Here is a 23,326-nt window from a genome sequence, read left to right as displayed (position 1 = left end):
TGATTAAGATTGTCTCTCTCCTGCTCCTTCTGTTCCTCACCCCCCCACCATCCCCCGCAAGAATATGTGCTTTCTCAAAAGAAAGAAAAAAAAGGGAAGGGAAGAAAGGAAGAGAGAGAGAGAGGGAGGGAGAAAGAAGGAAGGGAGGAGGGAAGGAGTCCAGAGGTAGGCAGACAAGGGGTGGTTTGGTGGCTCCAATTCATGAGGAACCCTGGTTCATCCTAGTTTTGCTTTACCTTTCCAGTTTCCAGCTCCTGTTTCCCCAGTTCGAGAGAGCTGCTAGCTCTGTCTTCATCACATGCCACGCACTGGCTAGCAGAGGAAAGGAAAAAGGCAAAGGAGGCTCCCTGCTGCTGCATTAGGTCTCTTTCAGCAGCCTTTCTGGAAGTATCACACACATGTTGCTTTCCTCTATTTGCCCCAAACTCACATTAGCTAACCTATCCACGAAGGAGGTGGAAAACCTAGTGGTCTTACCTCAGTGTGACCACAGGAAAGTCAGGGTTCTCTGTCTAAGAAGGCAGGGGAAATGCTGAGTGTAGGTAATTGTCAGTCTGTGCCATAGGTATGGTAGAAGTTTGTGGTGAGGACAATTCAAGTTTTGTCACTTTTTCCAGCTTACTAGGAAAAGAAGGTGTTTTGGCCAGGGCTCTGGATTGGAGTGGCCGTGACCAATAAGGAAGTGAGCAATTCCAGGATACAAGCAGCAGCATTGCTGAAATCCTGATAGTGAGGTCCAGGCTGATGGACTGAAAAAGCATAATATAATATGCCCTCTGGGGTCTGGAGAGCACTAGAGAGGCAAGGGCTAGTTAAAGAAAACAGGATTGGGAAAGGAGAGAAGACAGAGTGATTAAAAAAGGGAAATTTCAAGATCACAGAGGGAAGGCATTTACAAATGCTCCAAGTCTGAGTCGTGGCTGTGCTCGCCTGGAATGGACAAGTGGACTATTACAGTTGATGTGTGGGAGTTACAGAAATAAGGCTAGAAAGATCATTGATAAGGCTGCTGTCAGGAGGTAAAAGTGGAAAGGAACACTGGAGACTAAAAACCAAGGCGTTCATCATCTCGTCAGTAAACAGAATAAGGATCGTACCATGTGCAGGATTTACCTCCGACTGAGAGGAGCTGGTTGAGCTCTCACAGGGAAAGAGGAGTGGCAGGTATTTATTGAGTACTTACTATGTGGCAATCAATAAACTATGTGGTTTTCTTTTTTTAAATAGGAAAATGATTTTTAAATCAAGCGTTTTGGAATAATTTTAGATTCACGTTGGAGATGCAAAAATCTGGGATTCTTTTATTCCCTTCAATCAGGTTCCTCTAACACCAATGTCTCCCGCAGCTACGGGACATTGGTGAAACTAGGAAATTAGTTCACAGTTGTGTGCCACTGTTCAACTTTATTGGGATTTCTGCAGTTGTTGCCTTTTGTGCAGTTGGAGCCTTGTTTGCGGCTGTGTCCTTTTGCTGTGGCAGGCTGCAGTCCCAGGCGCCACGTCCCGTATTTAGTCGCCGTGCCTCCTTAGTCTCCTTTGGTCTGTGCCACGGTCTCCGTCTCTTCTTTTCTTGACCTTTACATTTTAAAGAATACTCCAAGGAGTGGAATGTCTCTCAGCTTGCATTTTGTCTGATATTCTCTCACAATTAGACTGGGATTTTGTGTTTCTGAAGATACCATAGAGCGGAGGTGTGCCTGTCATAGCATCGTTTAGGGAGAACAGGCTACTATGACTTACCATTGGTGACGTCAACCTCCATCACTAGCGGAAAGCAGTGCTGGCCAGATTTCTAGAACGTAAACTCATTGTTCTCCCCGCTTTTTCTACTCTGTTCTTGGGGAGCAAGTTGCTGAGTTTAGCCCCTACTCCGGAGGAGCAGGTATTAAACGCCATTGATTGGAAAGTATAGTATCTACAAATATCTGGGCTTCTTCGTGAGGAAGATTTACCCCCTCTTGCTCACTTATTTGTGTATTTAATCACATATATATGAGGATGGACTCATGGATGTTTATTCTTTGGGTTTTAATCCAGTGCTATTCTTTATTTTGTTGCTCAAGTTGTTCCACTTTTGGCCATTGGGAGCTAAGTATTTTTACATAAATTATTTATTGAATCCTCCAACAATCCAGTGAGGCAGATGTTACCATTACTCTTATTCTGTAGAAAGTCTGACTCAGAGTAACAAACCTTCCCAGCGATTCGTATCATACATGTGGAAAGCCAGGAATGACTCCAGGGTCTGTGTGCTTAGCTTTGCTATGTTTTCAGAGGGAGAGGATGTTCCACAAATGTTAATCAGTAATGGGGTGTCTTTTTATCTCACCCCCCTTTTTAGAGGTGAGATAACAGATTTTGAAGCAATTCATAAAGGCAGGGGTTGCAGAATGGATGTGCTTCCAAAGGAACAGTATATAGAGAAAAAAAAAATCACAAATGGTAAGAACTAAGGCTGTTGCCAGATGGAAAGCGGGGGGAGTAGGGAACAAAGGAAAGAGAAGGAGTGATAGATAGGAGGTTGCAGGAGAATTAATATCATGGAAATGAAGGGAGGAAAAAAGTTCATTGAGGGTTCAGTTTGGCTCCTGGGCCACAGCAAATCAGCTTATAGCAGGAGGGAATTAAGTGAACTTCCACAAAGCAGTGTAATAGAAGGGTGGAAAATAAAACCAAACTTCAGGAGATCGAAAATTGTTTTAGAGAAAGGAGGTACGGAATTTAATAAGAAAAGGTGGCAGGGTCAAGTGAGGTTTTTCCAGGACAGAGGGAGAATCTACACCCAGAGAAGTTTATAGAGAGGGGGAGCCAAGACCTGCCGGGGAGATGTAGCTGCTTTGTGCACAAGACTTGGAACGGAAGGGCGTTCATCTTGGAGTTGGGGGAACCTCTCCTCGCATCCTGGAGGCGAGCCTCAGAGATCAAGGACAGTGGTACGGTTGAGCTGAAGGTGCGGACACCTGGAGGATGTGTTAGGGTTTTCGATGATTTCAATTGTGTTAGTAAAACTGCCAGCAAGGTCCTCTGCAGACACTGGGGGGAAAATTAGCGAGGTATTTACCCAGTCCCGTGAGTAGCTAACACTGCTGGGTCAGTGTCTGGTAGGCTCCGTGAAAGGGGGCAAGTTGAAGTCATTCCTGCTAACAGAAGCCATTTGAGTGAAAGCAAAGATCAGAAATATGATTATCTGGATTTGTACTGGATGTTTTCAGGTCAAATGGTTAAAACTCAGTATTTTATGTAACTCTTAGGTAAAAGAGTCAGTCTTTCTAAAATGTTCAGAAGTATGATACTAACTTGTTAGGTTTATGTATTGAGATGTTGACAAAAATTCCTAATAATTATAAAGGCTGGACATAAGACTAATGTAAAAAACAAAAAAAATGTTGGCAGAATGAAAACTTCATTTTTCTCAGGATTTTTTCTTCAAATACTAACTGAAGAATTCTTGGTGAATGTTTTAATAGTCAGGAATTTAATGCCAAAGGCTTATCATATCATTTGTATCTGTTAGAGGATATAGGCTTGAGCCATACTTATTCTAATCTAAGCACAAAATATGATGAGTTGTTTAAAAAATTTGTCAAATAGTCTTAAAACATTAAAATGGAATTTTAAAATGTGAGATATTAACACAACTACATCTAACACAAAATTTAAAAGAACATTCTATTTCAGAAGCACTTCAACCTATGAAGTTACTTGAAGAGTGTTTTTATAAAAAAATATAAATTCAGGTAAAGGCTAAAATATCCAGGGGAAGAACTTTATATGTTTATAAATTATTTAGTGTATTCTTAAATACTGTAGATTGTCTTCATCTAACATACTTCTAATACTATACTAAACATGCTTATTTCCTCTATATGGACCAGAAAGAATTTACATTAAAACATATTATTTATATTTAGTGATTATTTTATTACCATATGTTGTATACAATTTTGTTTGATAAGGATGTTATAAATCATATTTTAAACAAAAACGTATGCATGGTATAGGTAAGCAGTAACATTTTGAAGAAAAGAGAAAAGCCATGAAAACATCTACCTAAAATTTGGTAATACTGAGAAACACTAGTTGGTGTGCAGTAATGATTGACAGCTTCCTAATACACTGGAACACTGGTAAATCTTCAGATACTGTAAGAACAACCTGGTATAGGAAGAATTCAAAGTAGACACATCCATATCCTCAGAAGTGCGCATCAAGTAAAAACGAATCCCTCGTTAGGGCAGGTACACACAGCGCAGCCTTTGTTTGGCACTTAGACAAATGTGTATTTGGTTTAATGTGATTTTATTATTCTTAGATACATTTTAGTTATTTTATATAGATAAAAATATACAATATTGCTTTAAAATTTTGTAACTGTATAAGTGCATAACTGTCATCCTAGTCACAATTTAAAATAAGCCTATTTTTCTGCTAAATAATTCACCCAATAACGTGGAAAAGACTAACAAAAATGGTTACATGAAGACTTTTAATGAAAGGCTTAAATGTAAAAAATGGAATATTAATACAGACCCTGCTGTAAATCTTCAGTGATATCTCATGCTGAAAACAAATTATGAAATGTTTTAGATAAAATTTTTTTCAACATTTAAATTGATTCTACAGATTGAAAATTTTGACTGAAAATGCATATAACTGACATATTTTGTCTGAAGCCACTTTTATATACATTTACGAAAAAAAAGTGAAAAATATTTTAATACTACATCTCAGTTTGAGATTCCATCATGTTTTCATATAATACATGCAATCTGTGTCTGCCCTTCAGATGTCACATTTAAATAAAAGGCTATTTTTTAAAAATCACCTGAGGACGGTAAAGTTAGTAGGGTGATTAATTTGCCTTACTGATAACAAAGGTCATATCATATAAACAACATAATGTTTGAAGAGAAAGAACTTCATGGTTCTCTTAATACCAAAGTAAAAGCAGTTGGATTCATTGTATGATTTCTTAAAAAGACACACTGATAAAATATGTTAAGACCCAAATTAGGTGCATATATAGGGTACAGACTTTTTAAATGAAAGATTGAAAATATTTTACAAATAATTTTGTTCATTATAAACTATAAATGCACCATTCATTTCACTCATAACAATACTTTGCATCAAACATTGCTATATTCAATCTTAACACTCCTCAGATATGAGAAAAATAGTTTCCACTGTACTAGGAAGTGAAATTTATAAAGTCAACATACTATACCTTAAAGCTCATTCTAGATCTAAAATAATTTTTAAAGAATTTATACACATTGATGTGGGTGATTAATTAAAGAGCTAGAAATAAAGCTACTTCTCCTCACTGCAAGTTAATGGACATGGTTGCTTTCAAGCAGGTTTCTCCACATTCAGTGATCACGGAGATTTTAGTAAAGGTAAAGGTAAATGGTAGTATATGTCTGTCACTGAAACACTGTTGATGTTTTAGTGCTGCGGTCTTAATGTTTATATGATAATCATTCAAAAAATAATTCGGAAACACATTTTACTTTCAAAATTTTTCAACATAAGGCACAGAGCAACATTTAGAGTCTAGAAGCAACTAGATTATATAATAAATATCTTTTCAATCATTATTTGCCCTTTTCCTGAAGAAAGTGGGTTAGTGCAGTTAAAACATGCTTGGAATAATAAAAATGACTGAATTTAAGAAATACAAATAATATTTGAGCGCAGAATGTTAATTAAAAAACGGTATATTTTCTATCAAATATACATCCTACAGTGTTATAGGTATAAAAAATTGTGAGGCACTTACATGAACAATGAAGGAGGAAAGAGATTATCTTTTATAAAAGCACCAAACCGCTTATTTTAATATCTGAGATAAAAGCCGAAGCTATAAATAAGCTATAAATAAGAGTTTAATTTTGTATTTGGTGTATTGATAAACCAGAAGTTGAAAACTCAAAAGTATTTCATTTTTTTTCCTCACAAATCTTGATTTAGAAGTGTCCTAAAGTTCCCCTAAATAACTTGTATATTCTCCGGTACTCAGAATCCCGTGAAATAGGGATGGAATCTCACTCTCTGCGGCAGCACACTTTGTATTTTTGATAATTTTTTTAACGCTTAAAAACACTGAAGTTTGGTTTGGAAAAACAGCGCGAACACCACACATTAATGCCTCTATGTAAACTTGCTGATGACCAACACTGACAGTTTGATGATTCTGTAATCTTCTGCAAACTCATCCAAAAACCAAGGTGCTTAAAATGGGCTTGGAATTACAGGAATCCACTGGATGTCAAATCTGGGAAAGGTCTGGCTTCTGGTGGGTGATGAAGGGGCTGAAGATGTGTGGCAGTCTGAGTGTTATTTATGTTTAATTCAGCTGGATAGGTTTCATTTAAAACTCCTCCATTCTGAAACTGTGAACAAAAATAGTAATTGTGATTAGACTAGATCTTTCAAGTATCTTAAGCCAATAAATGATATATTAAAATGCATTTTTAAAATATCTGCCTTGCATATTGTTAAACTGCAAATTCTTTACCATTGCTACATTTTAAATCATTCAGTGAAGATCAACTGGGCATATACTATGTGTTGCATTTATAACCTTTGGTTTCTCCATTAGATGGTACAGATGTGTGATACATTGGTCTCATCTCCGATTTTGCACTCCTTACGTAAGGTTGGAAGAGTATTTGATGAACAAATTGCCTTTTGTTTGGATAGGAACTGATGGATCCAAGAGTACCAGCTCTGAATCACAGTTATATTTATCTGTCATGAATAGGTTTGCTTTGACCAGATTTCATCTCAGTCAAGTTCTGGGTACTGATGAATTGACTGCATTCAAAATTAATACACCGGACTGCAGACCTAGGACTTTTCCGTAAGAGGTCAGTTCTTATAGAGATGTCTTAATATTCCTAAAATATTACAGAGATGGGTAAGATTTCCTAAACCAATTTTTTGTTGCATGCTTTTAATAAGTACTGTTATAAAGGTCCTAATTACAGATTAAGTTACCAAATAAAATGCTTGCTCTCATCCTCTTACAAAAAAATTAGTCTAATTAGTCTGCAAAGCTACTGAAAAAAAAAAAAAGGCAGATACACAGCTCTGTAGGACTTCAGTATATAGTGAAAGTTGTGGAAACTTCCAAATAGGTTGAAATCATACCTTCAGTTGCTTCAAATAAAGCCTACGTAATGTTAGAGTTAATGTTAACTAACATTAGACTTAAAAGATCCTCCAAAGCACATTAAATATAGAGTAAAAGTCACATAATCTGGTCTTCAATGAACAGCAGCCATGTGCAGTCTTCAAACGAAGTTGGTATTATTCAGAGAATGCTGGGCTTTGAATACATGACTCGTGTCAGTCATAACACCATGCGTGTCAGCAATTCTCTTTAAATATATTGTCAAAAGAAGTGCTGTCCAATAGAAATATAAAACACTTCCCTGGGGAGAATATATAGGTCTACAGACTTCCGATTACCTTACTATTCATAAAGAAGGAATACGGAGTAGAGGGAGAAAATGAAGAACTTGTGGTAATGCATTTTTAAACTATGATCGATTAACTAAATTTTAGACTAAATGATTAACCTGTCAACAGTCTACTCTAGTTACCTATCTCTGCCACATCACAGCCATGTTGTGAGGTAGACGGTAACTGAAAACTAAATTCTGAGACAACCGGAGGGTGTTGGGAATGAGGATGTACTGGATACATATCAGAGGAAAAGCTTCCACTGCTGTTTCCCACTATAAAGCTCATCTACAGACAAACCAAGTGTCTGAGAAATGTCATAAAAAACGATTACAAATATGAACTTGAATCTTTTTTGCTAATCTAGAACTTTAATACACAGCAAATAGAGACCAATGAACTTAATTTGGATCAGGATTTTCTTCCAAAGCCTACTTGATTATACTTTAAAGTGAACTAAATATTTTCTAATGGGAAAGCCTGAATGTAAACATACATTCCCAGGGAGCCATAGAGAGCAGCTATCATCATTAACTTTTTTTTTTTTAAGTGATTACTTCTAGATTTAAAGTGTGGTTGCTGGTAAAAAGATTTTGATGACACATTTAAAAAACAAAAATATAGCGGTGTCTGGGTGGCTCAGTATAGTATGTGACTCTTGATCTTGGGTTTGAGTTCAAGTTGGGTATAGAGCTTGCTTTAAAAAAAAAAATAGGTAAAAAATAGAAAGAAAATACAGTGTCAGCTTGCACCACATGAGAGAAAACCAATGAGTTAGGCTTCTTAAAAAATTGCCAGAAGAAAACATTCCACCTCAATGGATAAACTGAGGAAACTAGGACTGAATTCAGGATCACCAAGGACAAAGGCATTTGAAGAAAGCACGACTACACTGACTATAACCCATACAAAAAAACTGAGCTTTGAATNTTTGAATTTTTTTTTTTTTTTTGAGAGAGAGGATGTGAGTGTAGGCGAGTGGGGAGGGAGAGAGGGAGAGAAAGAGTCTTAAGCAGGCTCCACACCCAGCATGGAGCCCAACGCCAGACTCGATCTCATGTCCCTAAGACCATGACCTGAGCCACAGTCAAGAGCTGGAGTCACCCAGGTGCCCCTAAAGAAATTACTTTTAAAAATGCAAATATATTTTTGAACTCTAGATTTTTAAAGGACCATATAATTCAAAAGGAGAGAGAGAAACCCAAGGATCTATTCTAAACAATAAACTTTTCACTAATTTCACCTGGTAACTTATGGACATATTCATGTTGCCTCAGCCCTTGACTTGTTTCTCCTTTACAACTCAGGTAAAAAAAGATCTATCAGTATTAGTAACATACTAATACTAGAAAAGTACTGGCTTACAAAAAAGGAGTCACAGACCTAAAAAGTTTATAACTTGTATACCTATAATGTGAGAAGAACCACTGAAAGGGTTTATTCAGGGTCCGATAAAACGCTTACCTGGTTTAGAAATGCCTGTGGAGCCGGCATGGTGGGATTGTAGGGCCCGGGAGCCACGTGGCTGGGCTGGGGCTCCGGCTGGCACTGGTACATGGACACAGCCCCAGCATAACACGACTGAGGACTCATTATGGTTGACTCTGGATTTAGTCCATGTGTTTGGTTTTCAGGAACTTGCAAACACGTGACAAAATCTATATTCGTAGCAGGGTATGGGGATGGTTCAAAATTTCCTACGGGAAAGTCTAACTGTGTCCCCTTGGAATGTTGTGGTAACACAGACTGATTGCAGGGAACAAAGTTCTGAGTGTATGGCACTGTCTCGATCTCAGCTTTGTAGGGAAACTCTTGACTGGTCCCAGGTAAGTCGGGAAAGACATTATACTGTGGTATTTCTTGCTGAGGGCAACTAAAAGGCACAGACGGGTTAGAGTTCCAATTGGCAAACATGCCATTGACCTGCATATGCTTCATTTTCTGACACAGCTGCTGCTGCTGGAGCTGCTGCTGCTCTAACTGCAGGTGCTCCTGTACCATGCAGCTCGAGGTCAGAGCCGCGGGCTGCTGCTGCTGGTAATCGGAGCACCCGAAGGTAGGCTTACTTAAAGAATCTTGGACGTACGTCAGGATTTCGTCTGTTAGGTCAATATCTCTGAAGTCATCCTCAGCCGAAAAGTCCGTTCTGAAAAATTCCTCATTCTGTTGCATGTGTTTGATATCTTCAAAATCAATGCCTAGCTGTTTCATAATGCTGTAGAGTTCACTATTTCTATTGTCTGGAAAGAGCCCTGATTGACCTCCAGAGAGTGTTGGGTTCATTTCCTGAGAATGACCTATTTCCTCATGTTTCAGGATACTATCACTTCCCATTGGTGTGATATTGTTTTGCCAATTACTGCATTCATTCACAGATTCACTAAAAAGATTTCTTTCAAACGGTGTACTACTTGCGGCAGGATAGAGATAAATAGACTCATCCTGTTGCATGATGGCAGCCAGGAGGGAACTGGGATTGAGAGAATCCTTATTTAGAGTTGATTTGGTAGCAGGATCTCTTCCACTTGCACCATTTTTAGTCCTTATTGGTAAGGGATCCATCACGGGAGGAAAAGGGCTGGTTATCTCATATAACACAGCTTCTCCAGTAGTAAACATAAAAGGCAACTTCATATTTCGCTTTCGTAAATGTTCTGTTCCTTCTTCATCTCTAAAATTGGGTACCAAAAAAGTTGTATCATAAACAGCAAGCAAAATACATTGTAACTGAGTTTGATAGCAGGGAGCATGAACTTAGTTTTGACTTATATTTTTCTAATGACCAGTGCTATACAATTTTTTAGACAAATTGAGATGATTTAGAATTTGCCCCAAAACTTAGTACAATCATTATTTCCACACTCAGTTTACATCCCTGACATCCTGCAGAAAAAAATAAATTGTGACTAGAATAAAGATCCAAATAAACTGTTAAGAATTTAGGAATTAACCATCCTGGCCAGGGTGCTGCCTGTGCAGAGCAACCTAGGATTCTGTGCCCAGCACCACAGCAGTCACTCAGCAAAAGGTGCCAGAGACATGTAACTTACACAGGAGATGTTCCTACAGGTTATTTCTCCACAATTGGGAGAGGCAGCTGTTTTACCCAATTAGAAAGTCAAAAAATGAGAAGACAGAAGAATACGCTTCAAACAAAAGAGTAGGGCAAAACCAGAACCAAACTAAACAGTCTACCTGATTAAGAGTTCGAAGTAACGCTCACTGGACTTGGGAGAAGAACGAACTCGGAATTTCAACAGAGAAAAAGAGTTGAACACAATAACTGAAATGGAAAATACACGAGAGATCAGCCACAGATTAGAAGATGCAGAAGAACAGATCAGTGATCTGGAAGACAGGGAAAGGGAAAGCGCCCAAGTTGAACAGCAAAAGGGAAAAAGAGGTAAGTTATGAGACTTCTGTGACCACATCAAGCACAAAAAAGTTCACAGTATAGGGATCCCAGTAGGAGAAGACAGCGAGGGAAAGGAGCAGAAAACATACATGAAGAAAGAGCTGAAAAATTCCCTAAACTGGGGAAGGAAAGAGAGTGTCAAACACGACGAACCCAACTAAAAGCAGCAAGAGTAGCAGCAGCTGCTTACGTAACAAACGAAACCCCATAAAGACTGTCAGCTGCTTTCTCAGCACAAACTTTGCAGGCCAGAAGGGAGCATCATGAGAGACTCAACATGCTGAAAGGAAAAAAACCTACAACCAAGAACACTCTACTCTACTCAACAAGGTTATCACTCAGAATGGAAGAAGAGAGTACGAGTTTCCCAAACAAAAGTTAAAGAGAATTCATCATTACTAAGCGAGCCTTATAAAAAGCATTACAGGGAGTGCCTTAAGCAGAAAAGAATAGAGCATACCCAGGAGAAAATTACGAAAGGAAAAAATTTTACTGACAAACCTACAGTAGAGGTTGATCAATCATTTGTAAATGATTGATTTAACCTTATGACTGTTAAAAGACAAAAGTAATAAAATCAATTATCTAGAAAATTAGGGAATCACAAAAGATGTAAATACGATATCAAGTACATAAAAGATGGAAGGGGTACTAAAAACAGTGCTTATACAACGTGTTCAAACTTAAGCAACCATCAACGTAATATAGACTGCTCTACACTTAGGATGTGTAGTTATGTATGAACCTGAAGGTCGCCACAAACTAAAAATGTGTAATAGATACACCTGGATTCCGCGTGTGTGTGTGTGTGTGTGTGTGTGTGTAACACTAAAGAAAGATATCAATCACAAGGGAAGAGAGCAAGAAAACAAGGAACAGGGAATAACTACAAAAACACTCAGAAAACAGTGAACAAATGGCAATAAGTACATCCCCATTTCAACACCACCAGAAATCACAAGTGTCGAAGATGTGGAGAAAAGGGAACCTTGTGCACTGTTGATGGGACTGCAAATTAGTGCAGGCACTGTGGAAACCAGTATGGAGGTTCCTCAGAAGATTAAAAACAGAAGTACCAGGCAACTCAGTAATTCCACTGCTGGGTATTTACCCAAAGAAAACGAAAACACTAATTCGAAAAGATATATGCACCCGTATGTTTACTGCAGCATTATTTCTAACACCCAAATTATGGAAGCAACGTAGTGTGCATCAACAGGTGAAAGGATAAGGAAGATATGGGATATTGCTCAGCCATATAAAAGAATGAAATCTTGCCATCTGTAAAAACATGGATGGACCTAGAGGGTATTATGCTAAGTGAAATAAGTGAGAGAAAGATAAATATATGATTTTACTTGTGTGGAGTCCAGAAAACAAAATAACAAATACACACAAACACATACAGCCTCAAACACAGAGAATAAACTGGTGGTTGCCAGAGGAAAGGCGGTGGGGTGAAGGTGAGGTGAAGTAGATGAATGGGATTAAATCATGGGGATGAAAAGTACAACACAGGGAATACAGTCAATAATATTGTAATAACTTTATATGCTGACAGATGGTAACTACACTTACAGTGAGCATTGCCCAATGTATATCACTGTTGAATCACTATGTTGTACACCTGAAACTAACATTGTATGTTAATTAAAAATTTTTAGAAATCTGAGTAGGAAGAGTCGTATCTAAATAAAAAATCTAGACTCTGTAAAGGAAAATAGTGGCATAACTGACATAAAAATTAAAAATCTGGGGCGCCTGGGTGGCACAGCAGTTAAGCGTCTGCCTTCGGCTCAGGGCGTGATCCCGGCGTTGTGGGATCGAGCCCCACGTCAGGCTCCTCTGCTGGGAGCCTGCTTCTTCCTCTCCTGCTCCCCCTGCTTGTGTTCCCTCTCTCCCTGGCTGTCTCTATCTCTGTCGAATAAATAAATAAAATCTTTAAAAAAAAATTAAAAATCTTGCATGGCAAAAGAATTCATAGATCAAGTTAAGGCATGGAGAAAATGTCATATTTATAATTTCTTATATATACTACATACAGTGTGTGTATAAATATATGCACTTTAATATCTATATTAAGTAAACAGCTCCAATGAGGACCAAGGGAGAGCCAAACAACACAGTAGAAAACAGGCAAATGATAAACTGAAAATTCACAGAAGGAAAATGCCCTAGAAAGATATAAAAAGATGTCCTGCCTCATTAATGAGAAAATGCAACAAATAACCTCTTAATAACAGAACAAGCAAACATGAAACTCAAAAATGTGAACAGCACAAACTAGACCACTGATACATGAACACCATATATGCAATACAACATATATTCTTAATGAAAGCACATGGGATATTTTGCTAACATTGACCATATGTTAGATCATAAATAAGCTACCACAAATTTCAAAGAACTGAAATCACTCAGAGAATGTTTTCTAACTTCAGTGGAATTGGCCTAAAATTCAGTAACAAAAAGATTAGAAAATCCCCAACGTATAAAGCACATACCACTATATTTCTAAACAAATCATGAATAGAAAAAACAAGACTTATCAAAACATTAGGAATGTAGTTGAAGTTGTACTTAAAGGGCAATTAATAGTTTAAAGAAAAGGTTGGAAAAATAGCAAATTATACCCAAAGAGAATAGAAGGAAGGAAATAAGCAGACATAAATGAAGTAGAAAAAAACCTACAAGAGGAAAAATCAGCAGAAGTTGGATCCTTGAGAACACTAAAAATTAATGGCCTTCTAGCAATATTAAGAGAGAAGGCACAAATTTCTAGTATCAGGAAATGTTTGTTAATCACTATAGATCTTACAAAGTAAAAAGAAAATAGAGCACAAAAGAGAAAAATCATCATATCAATGAATCCAGAGGAAGAATTTGACCAAATTCAATACCCATTCATGATATTTAGTAAACTAGAAAGGGAAGCTTTTAAATTAATATATATAATAATCAAATATAATATATATATATATATATATATATATATATATATTATACACAAACATAATACTCGACAGTAAAATATTAAAGGGTTTCCCTCTTAGGCTTGGAAGAAGACAAAAATGAAACCTGATATCATTATTTCTTTTACATTTTACTGAGGGCCTAACCAGTGCAATAAAGGAATTTTAAGAAATAATAAATGTCTAAAGATTAAAAAGAAAAAAATTTCATACATGGTATGTATTAGAAAATTTTGAATAATCCAAATTATGAGAAAAAGATTTTAGCAAGGTCACCGAATACAAGCCACTATTAAAAAAAATCAATGATTAGAAATTGCTATATACACATACCATGTAGAATACTATCACAAAAGATCAAATATCTAGAAGTAAAATTAAGAAAAATATATAAGACTCGGGTAAGAAAAATACAACTTATTACTGAAACAAAGACACAGGTACGTACTCATGTACCCATATGCCTAGATACATACACATATTCACCATGTTCACGGGTTGGAAGAATATTATAAAAATGTTAATTCTCCCAAAATAAGCTATAGTTTCAATGTAATTCCATTCAAAATCCCAGCAGATACTCTGGTGGAAACTGACAACGGATTTCTAAAATATGTGTGGAAATATAAAGGGTAAAGAACAGAGAGGACAATCTTGAAGGAGAACAACAAAAAACCCTCAACAAACGTGATCCATTCAGAGATCAAGATTTACTATAAAGATAGAGTAATGAAGACAACATGCTCTTGGTGTGAAAATAGACAACTAGACTCACGGAACCCAGAAAGAGAACCACAGACAGAATCCCCTAATTAAAATACTGTGCAGCGGGGAAAAGATGGCTTTTTCAATGTTACTGGTCACCTGGATACACATAAAAAGGAAAATATCCATGGTGATCCTAACCTCAAGGCACATACAAACATCAGCTCTCTACAGCAGGGAAAGTATTTGCAATACGGTATTTGACAAAACACTCATATACAGAATATATATAAGAATATATAAAAACCACTGCTTGCTTAGAAAGCATATACTAAACACAGCATTCTTTTATATTTATTTTATTTTACAGATGGCACTGGCTTTTCATCGTTCCTTCACATACCAGAGTAAAACCCTGGAGTTTTCATTGTTGATTCTCTTTCTGTAATTCTATATATTTAGTTGTTCTGTCTTCTCAATGTCCTTCACTATGCCTTCTTTCTATACAGACTATACAGACTATCTTTTCAATTTTTACTTCCAGAGAAAATTCTCAAAGAACTTATCTGGAAGTTTTCATGTAAGAGGATTTATAAACCAAAGTGTTATGAAACATAAAATGAAGACATGAAACATTTTGTCTGTGTACTTACGTTAGAGGCCTCTGAGTTGCAATGATATAATCCGGTCTTCCATTTTTATACACTAAGCGAGCATTAGACTGAACCCAGGCCCATCGGTTGTCTTTGGTAAGAAGTCTGAATACTATCATGCCACTCTCTCCAGTCTTAATCACTAGAATCAGATATAGAAATTATCAAACCCAAAATCAACATATTAAAGAAAATCGGAAATGAAGCCCCTCTAACATATTTTTGGATGTATTTCGTTTATCACTAAAGATGATAGATGTCTGGACAACTTTTAAACACAGTATATTAAAATGCATGGAAACAGTTCTTCAGAGTTGTTTTTTTCTATTTCAGACTAAATTTGTTATATTTAGTAGGTTAAAGAGAAGATTAGGTCAGAAAATTCTGGTAACACATGAAACTATAGAGAGAGTATCCAGTGTGGGGAAAACAAAAAGATAAAATTATTTTCATTTTAAAAAGGGAACATTTCTGTCATTTATGCTTTAAAATTGTGTAATTAAGTATTAATCTATAAATATATTAACAGATTTATAAATTAGTGATACCATTAAAAATGCTATTGAAATTGAGTGAAACACTGGGCAAAATGGTCATTTTCATAGTAATTAAACTGTATTCTTGTGTGGCAGCTGGAGAGCACCTACTGAATAAAGTGTGTAATTCAGGTTAATCATAATGGCATGACAGTGAGTGTAAGTTTATTCAAATAGTTGCCTTAAACACATTTTGTAATATCCTGAAATATGTACTAGAATGTATGCCATTTTTCAGGCATATTTAAAGGGAATACAACTTACTCCGGATATGGTACTCAGCACAGTAAAGCATATCAGCGGCATGAATGAACTGATATCCCGATCCTCTCATGCACAACTCCGCTTCAGTATAGCCTAAAACAAGTTTTCCTCTGTTTAAAAAAAAAAAAAGTTAAAATAAGAAATTGGTTATATGCTATTTTTTCTGCGCTGTGTTTTCCTTGACATTCAGAATTTTACATTAGCAGGTAGAAACAATTAACCACATTCATGTAACTGCTTCCTTTTGTTTATGGCTATTAATTTCAGTTTTTAGATGATTTTCTTCTCCTGAATAAAGAACATGAAAATTAGCATGGTTAAAGAGGAATCTAAGAGAATAGAGGACGTAGATAAAACAAAATCTTTAATAAAAATGTAGAATGCTTATACTCCAAGTTTGAGGGGCAAAGTTTTTCAAACCTGTCTGAAATCCCCTATTAGAAGAAAAACAATGATACGTTTTAATATGATATGAATGCTAATATCACAGTCTACTTCATAATTTTCTGGAAGTTACTACACTTCGAGGGCTAAAAATCAAATAAAGTTTGTATGTTTTGGGATGTAAAACAAACCAACAATGTCATCAGGATACTGAATATTACTAATATAAGTAAATCACCTTTATGATACAGAAATTGGGACAACTATTGTAAAAAATTATCAGATCTGTGAGCCTGATGAAACTATTTTAAAAGGCTGTAGTGAAAGAGTATGAAGTAACAGCTCAGATCATAATAAATGTTATAAGCTACACTCTGTTTTACATGCTAAGAAAGATTTACTGCAACAAAATGTACATTTAATGAAATACGACTGCAAACGCTTTACTTACTTGGCATCACAAGCAGTGGGTGTAAAGTCTAGTTTGTGTTTGGTTCTAAAGATGAAGTTTTTGGTCCGGATCTCGAGGATGGACGGTGGCTGAAGTGGGGTCGCTATTGCAAACAAAGCCAGCTGAGGTGGAAGCATTGATCCGTCTTTCCCTTTCTTGTTCTGTCCATGAAGATACTTCAACCTCCCTTGGAAATTCATTGCCTTAAAAAACCAAAACTGGTTCATTACAATTAACACTTTAAAACTGTTCATTTCAAGAGGCCTAATCGTGGCCATTTCCACTATTCGTTGTAATTCCATAAAAGTTCCTGAGGCTGACTAATCCTACTTTCATGCCTTTCTCCACAGGAAGCCCATGACAACTATCCCCAAAGGTAGGACGGACACTATCCTAAAAGGGCTGACCAGGGAATTGTCGCAACAAAATTACCTGCATCATTTTCTGAGCTCCCGACAGCCCTGTCATTCACGCCTAGCAAGCATAGTCCCCACCCCCCCACCCCCCGGCCCNACCCCCCCACCCCCCGCCCCGCCCTTGGCATTTGGTACATATTTCCTCAATGAATGAACAGTGATAAAGTCATCAAGCACACATTAATTTTCAAATTCAGATAAGCTATAGTCCATAGCTCACTATTTCATAACTCACGGTAATCTGTTATATAGAGATAAAATGCAATTTAATTAAAACGCTGCAATGAATAATGAAATCATGTAAAGAACTCTATTAACAGTAAAGGGCACTTTTAGAGACAGAGGAAACAAAGATAATTTAAATGTGAACATGATCGATTTAGTTGCTTAAAAGGGTATTAACCAGGCTGGGGGATGATTCTGACCTCAGTAAATGACAGCAACACAAAGAAGACAAGACCCAGTGATACCAATTCCATCTCAGAAATACATGTTCACTCATCAACAGTACTAGGAAGACCATCTCAAAGCACAATTCTACCTCTGAGTCAGCAAAATTATCTTTAGAAATAAACACATCAACAAAAAGCACTGTGTGCACTGTTTAAGATTTTATCATCTATTTGAGATTCCTGGTAATTCACGAAAGTAATACGCATCATGCTTTCTGTTCTCTTCTCCTGTACCCAGGGGAGTGCACTACCTTAAAGACAAAGACCACTACCACTGCGAGGATCCTGCTCAAACTGCTCCCAGACGACCCCGTTCAGGTGTTCACCCACACAACGGCAGCTCATACCACGTGAAGATTCTGCAATAGCAAATGTACAACCACTTCTCTAGATGGCAGTTACTGTAGCTATGTAGAAAGGGCCATGATAATTTTTCTGTCTGGCAAGGATGAAATCCAAAGAGGGTACGCATTCTGCTGCTATGTAGGGCTACAAAGTTCTCTGTGTTAAACATTGAAAAGTCCTAAAAATAGGCAAAATACAAGGTTCTATGTTATTTCACTCGGTCTTTGTCATTACATCCTAAAAGATTGAGATTTTGACTGATGGAAGATATTAGAAATCCGAAAAAAAGTAATCTTTATTTTCCATTGTGAAATTATTTTATAAAGGAGTTTTAAAAACCAAACTCAAATCTAACCAAAGAAAATGGTTTTAGTTTTCTTTTTTGCTTTCTGACAATAACAATTGTCAGTAATCATACAATCTTATGCCTTACCAGAAAACCAGATGAATTATCCAGCAGACACCTGAGTCGGCACACAAAGCTCCTTTCCATAAGGGAAGAGTTTTCTGGAGGAGGCTGGTCTGGGGTATAACAGCCTACTGCCTGTGGCAGGCCATTAGCTTCTACAGAGATAATAGCAACATAAATTTATATGTCATTTTGCTGTATAATGAAGTGTTTGGATAGCTGAAATTTGTGTTAATTTCCAAACCGGGTTTTATTCTGAGTACAAAAAAAGAATAGCCATTTTCACAAAAGCAGCTAATGAAAAGAAACTAAAATATATGGAATATCACTTTTACTACATAGGATTTTACCTATTCAGTTTTTTTATCATCAACAATATCCATATTTTCTAATGCCTTTTAACACTTTCATAGACTTCTAAAAGCATTGCACTGAGAAAGGTTTTTGTATACGTGCATATTCCAGTTTGCTTTTTTATTTGGTCCATTTTTCAGACAGAACAATTTATACATACTTGAGTATCACCCTTATACATTTCTTCCAATCTGTCTCAAGAGTATAAGTGATTTTTATAAAACATATTGCTGAGAGGGGCGCCTGGATGAGTCAGTCCTGTTAAGCACCTGGCTCTGGATTTCAGCTCAGGTGGTGGTCTCAGGGTGTGGATCATGCTCTGTGTCTGACTCCCCAGCAGGGAGTCCGCTTCTCTCTCTCTCTCTGCCCCCACCGCCCCTTTCCCCACTGGCACACTTTCTCTAAACAAATAAATAAATCTTTTAAAATCACCACACTATTTTTTGCATTCTTACCATCAATTCTTTGTCCAGAGTCTGTACACTGTGAAGGGTTTAATGTCCAGTGTAGCTGACGCTGAAATTCACCTCGGTCTTCAGTATGAATGAGTTCATACACGCTCTGATGTATGACATCAGACTGAAGAAAAAAAGATACGAGGAAACTTTTTTAAAGTACTGATTTAAAAAATGTGGCTTACTAAATTAATTTCAGAATGTAGCTAGATTACTGGGTGCTTGTCAGTGGTGATGAACGTACATGAGATGGTCACAAAGCTCTTCAGTCATCACGATAGGAAAAGCCAGGGAGAGGGGAGCACTGAAACTGGTCAGCCAAAAGTTATCTGCCATCACTTCCTTACCTGAATGCTTTTCAGTCAAGCAGGTCACCTCCTCATTCCTTAATTGGAAAACATTAACTTCTGCTCATGTTTTATCCATTTATGGATCTTTAATTTTTTTAATTTAAATTCAATTAGCTAACATATAGTACACATCATTACTTTCGGATGTAGAGTTCAATAATTCATCATATGCATACAACACCCAGTGTTCATCACACCATGTGCCCTCCTAAATGTTCACCATCCAGTTACCCCATCCCCTCACCCATCTCCCCTCCAGCAACCTTGTTTCCTAGAGGTGAGAGTTTCTTATGGTTTGTCTCCCTCTCTGATGACTTCCCATTCAATTTTTCCTCCCTTCCCCTATGATCCTCTGCACTGTTTCTTATTTTCCACATGAGTGAAACCATATGATAAACTGTCTTTCTTTGATTGACTTATTTCGCTCAGCATGATACCCTCCAGTTCCATCCATGTCGATGCAAATCATAAATATTCATCCTTTTTGATGGCTGAGTAATAGTCCATTTTGTGTGTGTGTGTGTGTGTGTGTGTGTGTGTGTGTGTATGTGTGTATACATACACCACATCTTTATCCATTCCTCTGTCGATGGGCATCTGGGCTCTTTCCATAGTTTGGCTACTGTGGGCATTGCAGCTATGAACACTGGGGTGCAGGTGCCCCTTCGGATCACTGCGTTTGTATCTCTGGGGTAAATACCTAGTAGTGCACTTGCTGGGTTGTAGGGTAGCTCTATTTTCAACTTTTTAAAAATCCTATTTCTTTCACAGAAACTTGTCTGAAAACCCAGTCATCTTAGACTTCTCTAAAGCTTAAAAGTATTATGTATTTTTTTCACTGTCCTCTCATGATTTTCTTTATATTAAATTTTTATTTCTGGTAGACTCCAGAAGAGTAAGGGATTAAGCCTTGACCAGCTAGAATCCCTCCTCCACCTCTTGCCTCTCAGCAAGTCAGGTTTTGTGGCAGGGCCAGGTTCCACTATCTACTTAGCTTAGCTCTCTAGACCTAAACCTCCCTGTGAACTTAATCTAGCATTAAACCCTCTCGATGCCGTCCATTACCCAAATGCCAGAGTTTTCATCTAAAACACAGACTGCAGTACACACATTCCCTTAACAAAAGCTCTTCAAGGTTTCTACTGTGTATATGACATAGTTTAAACTTCAGGCTGTATAACACTGTAGACACTGCTATTCACACCAGCAGCCTTGACAACACCTGTGAGCTTGTTAGAAATGCAAATTCATAGGCCCCACTCTGACCTACTGAATCAGAATATCTGGGAAGTGAGGCCCAAAGATTTTAGAATTTTACAAGTGAGTCTTAGACACATTAGAATTTAAAAAATACTGATACATAAGAATAGCTAGCATTCAAGCGTACTTATAAAACTGTTCTCAAATTAGATGTTCTTGTCCTTCAAATACGACGAATAACTTACCACTCCATTTATGCACCATTTATTCAGTAACACTAAACAAACCAAACGTGCTCTTAAAGTATTTCTAGTCTACTGTGTAGAGGACTTGTGTCTTTTCTTTCCTGTGTTCCCTGCACAACTGTCCACCGGTCTGAATCTTAGGCTTTCTTTAGGTTAGCTTAAATACCATTTCCTTCAGGAAAGCTTCCATAATCAGCTGGAGTCAGAATTAAAGGTATGAGCCATGATATTTTTGCCTATACCTTTACATATCACCTCATTCATTTCACAGTTGCCATGTTCCCTCCGGTGTCCATAACCAATGTGATGGCAAATACTCTCTTGTCTGCCCCCTCCCATCCAAAGCCTATCTGCCCCCAACCTGAATGTTTCTTATATATAAGAAACACAATATCCGTGAATCTCATGAACATTTAAGAAAACTCTAATGTAGTAAATTATTAATAATGTAAAAATTATTAGCTACAAATACATAATTTTATTCTATAGCATATTTTAATTGACATTTTACATCTATGAATTATCAGTTATGTCCCTAAAACATATGATACATAAAAGGAAGAGTTAATTTTCTAAAAAAAAATTTTTTTTTTACATGGCTTAGAAAAATATACTTACTTGCTGAAACCCTAGGTAATCTTGTATGGTAGAAGAAGCATAGAAGACCAAAGCGTCTGTGGTGACAACCAGCACGAAGCCATTCAGAGCCTACAAGGGAAACAATTATAAAATTAGTAATGTGACTAAACAACAATATTGCCACTCATAAATACTGACTTCAGTTACGGCTATTACCTTAATTGCTGAAAAATTTTCTCTTTAAAATGGTTAACATGATTACATCTCATAAACACAGACATACCATCTACTGTGTAATGAGAGGAATCTATTCATACCTCTTGATGTAGGTAAGGAAAAGCCTACAGCTAAACTTCAGGTTCAATCACTGTAACTTCAATAAAAAATTGGTTTCTTCTTCCCCATGCTTTGGATTTTCAGAGATAGCTACAGTACCTTGGAGAGTCCCCCCAGGAGGAGCGGTGGTGGCACCCGCCAGGAACTTAAACATTTAGTATAATAAATAACACCTCCGCAATTCAATAGCCTCAAAGTTCAGTTGGCGGGAAGATACACCCATTTTTGTATTGTTTCCTTCCGAAAACAACTTCTTTGTAGATAAAGAGAGTGTGATGCTTATACTCAAACAGGCAAATTAATTTAATACTTTCTAATAAGCTCACTATGCCAGAAAACACCAAGATAATTTAAGGTACAATATCACACACTTTAAGACAAATGTTAATTGTCAGAAATTAACCAAAAAGCCTTTAAAAAGAACACATGCATATCAATTTTATGTATATCTCAAATGATCTTAAATACTATATGGAACAAGGTTATTATATTGAATTACTAGTAAATGAACAGAAAGAATATGGTAATTACATATTAATGAAAGAGATTATCATTCTTTAGTCTTAGTCACAAAGATCTGTCCTACTCATCTGAGAATCATGATGAGGTTCACTTACTATTTGCTATAAGAGAAATACACTGCAATTGACGGTGTTGTTCATAGTTTCAACTGCTGTTAACTCAGCAGCGGATTCTACTAGGCACAGTGGTAAACAGCACTGGGCAGAACATGAGTAAATAAACGAAAATGACTGAAATAAATAATGGATAATGAAAAGATACAAAAGGTCTTTTTATTTTCCTTTTTAATCTTTATATAATAGTAATAAATTTAAGCTAAGCTTGAAAGTAATTATTTTAAGTTTTTCTTAATAAAACACTCTTACACTTTATGTACCTCCTTTGTTAAAACTAAAGGAAACAATTTGCCATTAAAAGTTTCATGGCAAGCGGTATACTGTATCTCCAGAAACCTTCTCTAAGCCTTAGGGATACTTGGTTGATAATCACATGTTGAGAGTATGCAGTTAGATGCCATTATGGCAATTGTATGTAATGAAATATGCCATTTTCATATGTCTACAGTATTTCTGATCATCTGTTCCAGAAGAGATCCAGCCAACCATGGTCCTAGCAAATCATGTAATATGTGATGCTTCCTACTGGAAACTAATCTCTACAAGTGATATCTAATAGAATTCATAATAGATACATTTATTTTAAATACCTAAATGTTTCCAATTTTCAGATAATTAAAAAATGATACTAGTCTTGCATTAGTATTATTTTTATTCTCTGTCCTTGACATAGAATATGTTTACAATTTGCCTA

At 36.7% G+C, this 23,326-nt stretch overlaps 1 protein-coding gene across 1 annotated transcript in view; it reads right to left on the bottom strand.

Annotated features, from left to right (window-relative positions):
- Positions 1–3,903: 3,903 nt before the first annotated feature.
- The window catches only part of AHR (aryl hydrocarbon receptor), a 46,914-nt gene continuing 27,491 nt past the window's right edge, over positions 3,904–23,326 (bottom strand). The window contains exons 4-11 of the mRNA XM_034668768.1: positions 21,698–21,787; positions 19,285–19,408; positions 18,500–18,630; positions 16,854–17,056; positions 16,019–16,128; positions 15,219–15,360; positions 8,935–10,141; positions 3,904–6,395 (exon numbers count right to left, since the gene is read on the bottom strand). Of these exons, the coding sequence (XP_034524659.1) occupies positions 6,252–6,395; positions 8,935–10,141; positions 15,219–15,360; positions 16,019–16,128; positions 16,854–17,056; positions 18,500–18,630; positions 19,285–19,408; positions 21,698–21,787 (2,151 nt within the window). The 3' untranslated portion in view covers positions 3,904–6,251. The remainder of the gene's footprint in view (positions 6,396–8,934; positions 10,142–15,218; positions 15,361–16,018; positions 16,129–16,853; positions 17,057–18,499; positions 18,631–19,284; positions 19,409–21,697; positions 21,788–23,326) is intronic.

This window comes from Ailuropoda melanoleuca, chromosome 1, assembly GCF_002007445.2.
Source record: "Ailuropoda melanoleuca isolate Jingjing chromosome 1, ASM200744v2, whole genome shotgun sequence".
NCBI classification, from domain to species: domain Eukaryota; kingdom Metazoa; phylum Chordata; class Mammalia; order Carnivora; family Ursidae; genus Ailuropoda; species Ailuropoda melanoleuca.
This window is presented reverse-complemented; position numbering and strand designations above follow the sequence as displayed.